Source organism: Hemibagrus wyckioides, linkage group LG05 (genome assembly GCF_019097595.1).
Source record: "Hemibagrus wyckioides isolate EC202008001 linkage group LG05, SWU_Hwy_1.0, whole genome shotgun sequence".
Classification (NCBI taxonomy): Eukaryota; Metazoa; Chordata; class Actinopteri; order Siluriformes; family Bagridae; genus Hemibagrus; species Hemibagrus wyckioides.
This window is the reverse complement of record NC_080714.1, coordinates 21,504,034-21,515,735: the sequence shown is the minus strand read 5'-3', so window position 1 is coordinate 21,515,735 and position 11,702 is coordinate 21,504,034. Positions and strand designations below refer to the sequence as shown.

Genomic DNA, 11,702 nt, shown 5'->3' with positions numbered 1-11,702 from the left:
TGATGCACGATTGGGATGGTCTGAATCTGGTCTTTGTTGCACCATAGCAAACATACACTTTTCACATACTTGCACACACACATATATACACACACAGAAAAATGCAGTGTTTCTGTGCCATGTTTAATAGTCCATTTGGTAAAGGTGTGATAAGTTAAATTTGTTAGTGTGTCTCAAGTCTACAGGTATTTGCATAAGTGTGCTGTTTGCCAGAAGGCTGCTGTAAAGTTTCCCCTTGGCCTCGGATGAGCAGGAGTTCTAAACAGGTGTTCCATTAGAGGCTTTAGTTTTCCTAGAAGTTCAGAATAATGCCACACAACAAGCAACCTGTGACTGCTATTCAGACCCCACCATCCCACCACTAAACCTATTAGGGTACTATTTTTGTCTCTCTTTTTATATCTTTCACTTTCTAGATGCAGTTTTCATGGTTTCCTTATCAAGCATGTTTGAGATCCTGTCTCTCACTAGCTTTCTCTCTAGTAAAATCTACAGAATCTACATCTTCTTGATCGGGTTCAAAGGTCTAACTGCTCTGGTTAAAAAGTGAATGAATCAGTGATTATTTCTTCTTCGATGTTAGTAAGAACAAAAATCAGACAGAAATGAGGCTCTTGTTTAAATGCTGAGAGTGACTTTTACATCATGTGATGAGCCAGATACTGGTGTGGATGAAGCAGATAATCAAAGTGAGAACTCATTTCTCTTTGTAAACTTTAAATTCTTTCAAGTTTTCCATGAGCAGATAAGATTATACAGGTAGATATAGGTGGACATATTTCTAAGGAGCTGGATTCATGAAATGCAGTTTCCTCCCTTTTTTGGGGAATCAGACCTTTTTAGTAAATGCTAGAAGTTCTTTTATTCATCTTCAGAAACTGCTGTATCCTGATCAGCTTCAGGGTGCATACAAAGCCATCACACACACACACACACACAGGGAGTAATTTATCTTAGCTAATCCACCTACTGGCATGTTACTGGGAGGTGGGAGGAAACCAGAGAACTTGGAGGAAACCCAGGTGGACGTGGGGAGAACGTGACAGGGAGAACTTCACACAGACATTAAGCTCAGGGTCTAAACAGAGACGCTGGAACTGTGAATTTTCCACACCATCTGCTGCACCTCTGTGACACCAAGTATTGATATATTTTTTTTTAAAAATGCAAAAAATTTGACCATGTGAAGAGTTTTTTTTCCCACACCGGCACTCTTATTTTATATATTTTCACCGAAAATATGTGAAACGTTTGTCTCTGTTTAAGCAAAAACACTTAACGATTAGTGTGCGTCGTTTTTGTCGAGACGTCCTCTTTCGGTTTCCGTCTACACCGACGATATTGTACTTTAAAATGACGTCACGGGGGTGTGAGTCGAAGCAGCTCTGGCTGGGCTGTTAGTTGGACGGGGGAGGCGAGAGGAGAGAGCGAGAGAGTGAGCGAGATTGCGCGCAGAGAAAGAGAGAGAGGGAGAGAGAGAGAGAGCTAGGAGAGGAAGCGAGGAGAAAGCGAGCAGAGCGCGCTCGGGCTGTTACCACTGCGCAATTGCGCGCACGCTTAAAGCGCTCTGTTTTCCCCTTAGCGCGCCTGAAGTGGCGCTCATCTCCCGCCGCCCGTCGCTTTCTCTACCGCGTCACATCACACCTTCCAGCCGCCTCCGCAAACATCGCTGAACTTCATCGACTACTATGTGCCACAGCTGACGTGACGACTCGTTCGGACTCCGCGGAAGGTTTTTTTCCCCCCACTTTGCATCTAAATGCCACCTCGCGCTTGATCTCGAGCTTCACGTTAATGACAGACGAGTGCGCGGTCATAATAAAGCGCGCGGTCGTTATGCGCGGCACTTGGCGTTTTCACCCTGCATCCAACATGACGCTTCTACTGCTTCCCGACTTTTCTTTAGCACTGGAGTGTATAGCCATGTTTCATAAACTTCGGGCAAAAGAAGACAGCTTTTGAACATCGTCTGAGGCGCGAGCACGCGTCTCTGGCGCGCATCGTCAGTTAGTGAAGAAAATAAGGGGGAAAAAAATCAAAAGCGAGCTTTTTTTTCCTTCGCTTCCGGACATCTGGAGCTAGCTGATGCTGCTTGGCTGAAGATGTTAGCCTTAATTACATCTGGACGGAGATTCCTAACTTGAAGGTGTCACAAGAGCGAGCGTCGACATTTGAGGAGTCCACCGTAAATGGGAGCTGGGCTGATTCTGGATTGGTCTTGTGAAATATGTGGATAAAGTGGTGTAGAGAACGCAGGTAAAAATATACATATATACATAACAATTTTGTATACAAATGGTTTTGGATCATTGATGTTTTAGAGAGCTTAGAAATATAGTCTCATGCTGTTCTGAGTAATACACAGGAGAAGAAGGAGGAGGGGGTTGGATGAGGAGGAAGAAACTATGCAATCAAACAGTTGTACTGTTTCAACGTTTAAACCTGTCTTTTTAATCAACTCCGTCTTCCTAGTTCATGTGCATGATCTATTCCTATTGGTCGATCTAATCGATCACAAATCCCAGCGCTTCGTGTTTTCTTCTAATGCTGTGATATTGGCAGGCTTATAAGGACATAACGCAATTACCAAGCAAGCTTTCACGTTCACGCTCGCTGGGGGTCGCCACACAACCGCACAGCGCGCGCTACACATCAGCGCTGGCAATTAGGTCGGCTACCTGCTACACAACACACACACACACACACACAGCACAGCACAATGCAATTAACTCTATGCCCTGTACTGTCTTTTTAAGATTATTATGTAATCTACTCGGTTCATCAAAAGACAGAGCTATGAAAATTACATTTTAATTATAGGGCTCAAGCTTTATGTGAGCCGCCAGTGGAAAGGCATGCTTGAGTGAGGGAGGGTCAAACCCAATGAAGGTACAAATTAATCAACCCTCAGCTGTCTGCATGAGGTGTGTCTAATCTACATCTAGAGAGAGAGAGAGAGAAAGAAGTGTGCAGGGGTATTAACACCAGAAACAAATCCTTTCTGTTTGACCAATCTGGTTTACCCAGAGTATGTTATAACATACCTTGAGCTGCATGGGTATTTTGGGTCTAATGGTGTGCTGGATGGACAGAAGGAGTGTTTGCTTTGCTTGTTATGTCATCTGAGATAGGAGAACACATTGTGGAAGTGTGTATTTTCTCAGTGCAAACATTATCAGCCCACGCTTGATTTCTGCCTGTGAATACCTGTCATGCAGCACACAGACAAGAGCTGTCAATTACAGACAGCAGCACAAACAACTGATTTGAATTTTAAAATAGACATATATATATATATATATATATATATATATATATATATATATATATATATATATATATATATATACACTTCTGTGATGACTTCAGCTTATGAAACTTGAAAAACAGATGAAATATTTATTAAGAGGTAGCCTCTCCTCTCTGTACACACTGTTATCTCACTGTAAGGGAAACTTTACAGCAAAATGATGTCCACTAAGTGACATCTGGCCTCAAATTGTCAAACATCCCAATTAAAATGATAGAAATAGGTGGGCATGAAACAGGAAGTGTCTTGTCATTGACCTTGTATAGATCATCTATAGGCAGGGTGAAAGGTCTTGGCTTCAGCTGTGGATTTAATTAAGGACATGGCATTGGGGTATTGAGGTCTCTGTGGCTGTTATGTCATTGTCAATATATCTATATTTTGCAGAATGAAAAAAGAAGAAAAAAGTGAGCATTGTGCTTTGTTAGAGAGAGAATATGGTCTAGAATTAGCAAAGCCTAAGGTGATGATACGATATTGATATTGCAATATAATATATATTTATATATTTCCTTATAAGGTGCCTTATGCATTACGTAAGTTTAGATTATGCATTGTTGGTCCTGTCTAAGGAAAACCTGAACAAAATCTATCTATCTATCTATCTATCTATCTATCTATCTATCTATCTATCTATCTATCTATCTATCTATCTATCTATCTATCTATCTATCTATCTATCTATCTATCTATCTATCTCACCTCTAGGCTCTCTATAGCCACATAATTATTACTCAGCAGGAGAATGTCTGCTCCTCAGTGGGTGTACAGATATAAATAAAGAATTTAAAAAATTCTGTACCTCATTGATTCAGTCCATAGAACCTACAGCACACCACATTGTCCCATAAAAAAAAAAAAAAAAATTTCAGGTAAAATTAGGCTTTGATGCAGCAGTCTGGTGAGAACCTCGCTGTTAAGCTCTGATCAGAGAGTTATTACTGGCTCATAAAATGAGCAGCAGAGTGTGAGAGAGGCTGCCTGCCTACATTCTCCCACGAAATAATTTTAACCGTTTAGATTTATGTAAGGTGTTTTGAGTACGAAATGTTACACGGTTAACTAGGGATGTTAGTTCATTATAGTGTGATGTGTAAAAGACCACTTCAAGTGTTATCACCGTCTGATTTAATGAGACTTTTCACATCGACACAAATGAACCGTGGTATACATTGTAAAGAGATTTTTTTCTTCCAGTGGAGGCTCTCAATTGGCAGTGAAAGACAGTCCAGGTATATACTTGAAAAACCAGTTGATGGTGTGTTACATTCTACTAGACAACCTCTTCTACTTCGGTACAAGACAGAATGGAAGAAAACATGCTGTTCCTGCCAGCATTTATCGCTTTAAGGGAGCTACAAGCAAGATATAAGCTTCTACCAGACTCTACCTTTGATATGGAATACAATATATGTACGGAATAAAACACACCAGGCCATGCAGTTTCAGGAAAATAAGCCACAATTGTGTGGTGGGATACAGGTTGAAATACCCCAAAGTGGATTATTTTTGTTTAATAAAACAGCCCAAAGTCCTCTCATACCACAGTGAGCTCTATTTTTCAATTATTAATAAGAAACATATCATGTTTATTAACCATAATATCGTGGAGGATTCTTTTGTGACAGATTAGTTCCTGATATCACTTACAAACTATATCAATCCTAAACAGGAATTCCATCATCAGCTTCTCTTTCTCTACAATAATATGAAAAGTACAGTTCGTCTTGTTACCTAGAAACTGGAAAGTGCATAGTCTTTTCTGACCTAAAGACTCTGCTGGGGCGGGAAACCTATTGACCATTCATAAATGTAAAACAAATGTTAGTAGTAGATTATGTGAAGTAGCTGCCATACGGGTTCCTCTGAATGAGTTGTTGCTGTTGAAAAGATAACAGATTAGAACAAGTGTATTTCTATAAACCTTTCACTTGAATCGCAGCTGGAAACAATCGACAGAGCTACTATTATGAAAAATTAATCAATTCTTTCTAGCCAATTAGATTCAGGAATTTAACAATGCTGTCTTTGGCATGGGGTCTAGAAAGTGAAGAAAGAATTGAAGATGAGCACTACTAAGTCATAGTTTGATGTTAACGTCGTGTTTGCACACTATTTGAGAACCTTTATAAATAATCTAGCAAAATATTTTTTAAATAAATATAGTTATAGCTCGTTTAACACCATTGCAGTAGCTATAGCAGCTCACTCGCAGAAAACTAGCAGGTCATATCATATCATACTAAACTTTTTTTTTTCTCTCTCTCTCTGCTCATCTCTCACTTTCTCACTCTCTTAAAAATGTGATATATTTAGTGTGAGTTGAGCGCTCCTGCTTTCGGATACTTGTTGCGGTTATAGGTTAGATAGGGCTGATAGTAGAGGAGGACAGATTTAGATTGCACACACTCCATTAAAAACCGTTGCATAACCAACCCTGAGAGGTTCAGAACGGCAGGAATAGCAGTCCGTGCATGTGGAAGAGGACATAAATGCCAAAATATAGTAATCTGATGAGTTCGAAATGGCATGTAGTGCATAGAATACAGGAGAGAATTCTGCAGCTGAATATTCAGTGAATATTATTACAGATGAAAGTGTTAGCATTGAAAATGATTCTTTAAGTTTAAGTCTTTAGACCAGCTAATGGACTTCCAATGGTGAAGGATGGGAACAGAGGAAATCTGACCAAACATTTAGCATTAAATAATTATTATTTCTTCACTTTTTCAAATCTTGACTTTACATCCATCAGGAATATCTGGTCAAAAACCCAGCATCTAATTTGCAGATACGTTCTACAAACCTTGGGAATCATCAATGCAAGAAACCATTAATAGTTTTGCTAGCCAGTTGACTTGTTCCCGCTTGCCAGGTTCAAATTACTTTTGACTTGCTTTGGGCTGCAGGCTCATCTGTTTCAACATTTTGCATATGGTAGATTTATATCCATTTTCTGCAAGCCAGATATGTAACCTGGGTCTTTTTTAATGCAGACACTAAATGCATAATCACTTATGTATGCATACAGGCTGTGATTATACGATTATGTGCGAAAAACAAACAACCTCCAGTGAACAGCAGCTCTGTGCACAGAAACGCCTTGCTCATGAGAGAGTTTATAGGAGAATAGCCAAACTGGATGGTGCTGGTTGACGGAAAGTATACAGTAATTTAAATAACCAATCCGTGATGGGCAGAAAAGCATCTCAGAACGCTACAACAGCAGAAGACTGCACTGGGTTTCCCTTTTATCAGTGAAGAATATGTATCTGAGGACACATTCAACATAGAATCAGAGAAAATGGACAGTTGGAAGACTGGAAAAATATTACTTGGTCCTTTTTCCAATCTTCAGTGGTCTAATATTTGGAAAAATGCAATGTTTAGGAAAACTGCCTTGTTTTATTTATTTATTTATTTATTTATTTAGGCAGTGGTTGTTATTTATATTTGTGGAACTTTGATACTTGTTTTTTCATTAGGCAAATTTCTGGGCTAATTTTGAATTGGTTTGGCAACTGTGCTATAGATAGTTTCATTATTTTATATGAATAGATATGGATATGGGTGTTTAAGGTTGAGCTCTTGTTGCCTGAATTGAGCTTCCTTCACTCATTCTTCTTCACCACTCATCCTTGAATGCACTTTTTTGTTGATGAATTACACCATAAATCACGGTTATAGATTTTTTTCAAAAAATATCCCAGTATGAAGCATCTCACCAGTATAAGAGGTGAGCAGGTAATATCCTAAAGATAATATTTATTTATTTAGGCTGGTTTGTCCCTTCAATTCTTGTCCTTGTATTCACGTAACACTGATATTCTTGTTCTCTGCATACCCCTGCTGTTAAAATCGAAATGCGTCTTGTGAGTTGCAGCACTGCCTCATGGGAGCCGTAAACGTAAAGACACGGGAACATCGGCTCGAGTGCGTCAGGGAGCGATGGTGTGGATGAATCATAGTGACTGAGGGGTGCCCTCAGCCTTCCTGTATGAACTCTTTAATAGGACTTAGAGAGTCTACATATACCTGATTCATGTTGGAGCTTTTGTTCGATCAATACTGCTTCTACAAAGCCTCAGATTTATCCATCAAACTGCTACTTCAACTTACCCTGACGCCCTCTTGGGCTTGCTGTCCTCCTCACACTCTCAACTCACGTGGAAAGGCTGATCATGAAAGCTCTCTATGGACTTTCTCTTGTAGTCAAACAGGCCTGAACATTTCAATTGCAGATATGATGCAAACCAGTGATAACTGTTTATTCTAAATGGAATCTGCTGGAGGCGAATGGATTGGTGTTTTTTTTTTTTTTTTTTTGGCCATTCAGTGCAGTTTTGTACTCTGGCATTTGCATGCATATGAGTGTGGGAGTATTTACTTCAGGGGATTTAAGGACAGTTCTGTGAGGGGATTTGTTACTGGGTCATTCAGGTGCCTGCGGCTGTTGCTTCTTCTTATCTGTGAATTTTACTCAGAAGGATGTCCCATCAGTCCTGATGCAATATTTCTCTATTCACCCAATATAACAGCTGATCCCAAGCCTGCAGGCCACTTCTGTACTCTGTATGTGCTTCTGTGTGTGTGTGTGTGTGTGTAGGCGTGAGTATATATGAAGGCTTGTATATGCATCCCCATGTACCAAAGTGTAAAGGAGGATATATTACATAACAACAAACAAACCATTCCATTCCATTTTTTGGCTCATTTGAAAATCCACAAGGTAGTGATTGTAAATCAGGGTTGTCACAAGGGTTTGGCAATTCATTATTCATCAGTGCATTCATCTAATTGCTGAAGTAGTTCAGTGATTTGACAGCTACCTGGCAGTTACTGTTGATGTCTTAATATGATAACTAAAGTGTTATAATACATGCATATTATCTTAATAACAATAATTAATAAATCACAACTGCGTTTGTACTGATGCTTGATTTGTAAAATGATGTTTTCCGATTTTGAAACGTCTCAAACAAATCGATATCTCTAAACTAATCCCAACTGCTTGTTTTACAAACAGGGTTAAAAGATGATAAAGATGACTACGAGCATCTCACAGTTCGCCTTTTCATGCTGTCAGGGATTCATTTATATCCATTTCCTAAAACTGAAAGATTTCCCTTAGAAATACAAGAACTTTTTCTTGTATCTGAATAACCCAAAAATATCAAGTCATATTTCAGTAAATGAATGAATAAATAAATTGGTCCTATTCACAAATAATGCTCTAGAGAATTTCGCTTTAGATGATATATCAATCAGCTGAGTTTCCTTTAATCAGCTTTTATTTCACAATTTCCTACAAGCAAGTTCACGGGCCGTTTCCTTGTTTATAATCGAACATTCCAAATGTTAAATCTGTTAAAAGTTAGGCAAGCTAAGTGAACTACAACTGACATTAGGCTAAACACTTATTATAAACGCTTATTGTATTTCCTCATTGATAAACATTAACAATTGGGCTATTTTCTGAGTCACTAACCTCAATTTCAATTGGAAGTCTATTCAAAAAGGAGAAATGTTAAATTAGTAATGCTAATTGTTTCTTTCAACCCTAGTGAAGAGCATCTTATTTTTGTACACAGTAATAAAACATTACATTCTGTGTATCTAGTAAGAAATAAAGTCTTAGGCAGGTTTAATAAAGCGTATGATGCGTAAATAGCGAGTGGGCCATCCGTTAAATAGCTGCCTGCTACATGGAGTCTTGTAATGATGAGCATGTGAGTCACTGTAATAAAGCATGGACAATAGATGACAGGGTAAGGCTAGCTTCAAGTTAGCCTATCACTGCTTACAACTCAGCCATACATGAGTAATATAATTTAAGAGGATCATTATCCGCTGTGTATGACAGTAACACGGATAGGAACATAGATTGTCAGTGTTCCTATGTGGATATAAATGGTTTAGTATTTATAGATAAAAGAATTAGAGTTTGTCAATGAGATGTGAATATCTAAATGGGTTTAATAGAGACCATCGGTAATAAGCTTAATCCTGACTACAGGGATGATAATAAAGCTATCTGAAACAGTTCTATCATCAAGGTTATGCTATTAATGGGATCTGCTATTATGGGAATATAATGAATTTCAGAGTGGCCATAACTCTCTGTTTTGCATTATTGGTTGTTTTCCTGTTTTCTGTGTATCTAGCAGCATGTGCCATAAAAAATGCTTTTATTCCACAATTTCATAGTGAATCACACATTGTACTTTTTCCATCATTTATAGTAACATTTAGTCTTAGGCAATAGTTCCTTTTATCGGTTCTGCCAGCAGCTATAAACAGTCGTTTCTAAGTTAATAAAACTAGCAGCATGTCACATTATTGAGAAAACAGAAACCCCAAATTATTCTGTCCTGACTAATTCCCATGCTGGTAAACTATATAAAGTGCTGAGACTAAAGTCTCCTTTGATGAATGAATAAATATCTTCTTTACAGAAAACTTCACCATGCCAATGATTATATATTTTTCTTCATCAAATAACAGCATTTTTTAATTATAAGCCTCAAATGATTTCCACCATACAAATCCATGTGAATGAGCTTTTATCATAGATAAGTATAATACATCAGAACGAGCGCTTTAATACAAAGCTGTGAATTGAATTGCGGTTGTCAGAGCTGCTGTTATAGCAAATGAATAAACATCTTTATGACCGGTCAGATTCGCAGTGTTGTGTGAAAAAATATATAATCATTTGCACGTGCTGTGCGTCCTTCAAGTTATTTGGCAAAACTGAAAAGATAAAAAAAATAAATGGTGGCTTGCTTTTTAAATATCAGTCATATCACGAAAATCAGACAAGCACCTGCTAACACAGAGATGTGAATCATTCCTAGTTTACATCGACAAAACAGTGGCATGCCAAAAATGTACGTAGCCATTAGGAAAATAAATAAAACGTTGAGCAAATGTGAAAGTGTTGCATCTCAATATAAATACACCTGTTCTTGGAAGGATCTACCAAAAAAAATAAAAAATTCCACAGCAAAATTATATAACAGCTCTGGATAGACTCGCTTAGCCGTCCTTACAATACGACCAAGTAATGAGGGGATTAGTCAGAGAATTAACCAAGAGGTAACTGTCAATACGATGCTTCCACCATCATGCTTCACTGTACTGCTACAGTATGTGTCACTGGATACCTACAAGTTACCTGCATAAAATCCACAGCTGTTACTTTGCAGACTTACTTACGCTAAATAGAGGATTTTCTTCACATCTCACACCTGGCTCTATGTGTTTTCCCCCCGTTCGTATAACACCTAATTCAACTCATCAGTCACTTCCCAGTTTAAAGCAGTTGATTTACCAGCTGTGTATGAGCAAAGAGAGATGCTGAACTAGGAGATGTTACACACTTTCAGGATTTAATCTGAGAGCCTTAGGCTAAAAATGAGGTTTAAAGTGATCCTGGTAGCTCTGCATGGCACACTGACTCGGTGAACACCGCATTCTTTTCCTCTTGCCGCTTCAGCGCTATTTGCTTTGTCGCTTTGGATAAGAGCTTAAGCACACATGATCTTTTGTAATTCCAATAAAGCCATAATTGTAAATTCAAACTCCGGGCAGTCAGGGGTAAATCTGGTGGCATCAACAAATTCAAACAATAGCTCTTGCAGCAGGAGCCAGCATTCATTAGGAGCAATACCTTAGTGTGTCGACTATCACAGACTAATAATGTTTAGTGAAAAAGGTAATATTTGGATGTAAGAAAAGGCACCTTTGCAGCTTATAAAATATGGTGTGAAATTTATTAAACATATTAAACACCTCTTTGTGTGCAGAAGCAATTTCCTTCCTGGAAAATAACACATTTTACTTAACACTGCAATTATGTTGCAGAGCTGTTGTAGAAAGTGAGTATTAAAGGATGAACAAAGGAGATTTTTTCTTTTTTAATTTTCTTTGTTTTTTTTTAATAATATAAAGCCCACAGTGTGTGCAATACTAGACTGGTTGCCTCAGTAGTAATGCAAACATTATAAATACTGAATGTATCAGATACTTTTGAATCTTTTACTTGAGTAGATTTCTCACGGGATATTTTTATCCTTCACTAGAGTCACTTTCCAGAAAGCAGTTCCTTTTTCTACATGAGTTTACTCTAGTGTACACAATGTGTGTACTAACATAGTTCAAAAAACAAAGTCCCTCCCTGTCCTTATGTTTTATAGTAAGCATGCAATGTCCACCTACCCTTCGTGTCCTTCTAGACTTTTCTAGAGCCTTTAATCCGATCAGCGTCTACCTCCACAAAATTAATTACTGCAAAAAATGACTCCGTCCTTCCAGCTGCTATTTAAGTATGTTGATAACGCACAAAAGCTTAGCTGTTAATGAAGCCCACACAACTCATTTAGGGGATTAC

At 38.3% G+C, this 11,702-nt stretch overlaps 1 protein-coding gene across 2 annotated transcripts in view; it reads left to right on the top strand.

Moving 5' to 3' along the window:
- The first annotated feature begins 1,424 nt into the window (after positions 1–1,424).
- The window catches only part of ajap1 (adherens junctions associated protein 1), a 59,268-nt gene continuing 48,990 nt past the window's right edge, over positions 1,425–11,702 (top strand). For both annotated transcript variants that reach the window (XM_058388929.1, XM_058388930.1), the window contains exon 1: positions 1,425–2,256. In XM_058388929.1, the coding sequence (XP_058244912.1) occupies positions 2,228–2,256 (29 nt within the window). In that variant the 5' untranslated portion in view covers positions 1,425–2,227. The remainder of the gene's footprint in view (positions 2,257–11,702) is intronic.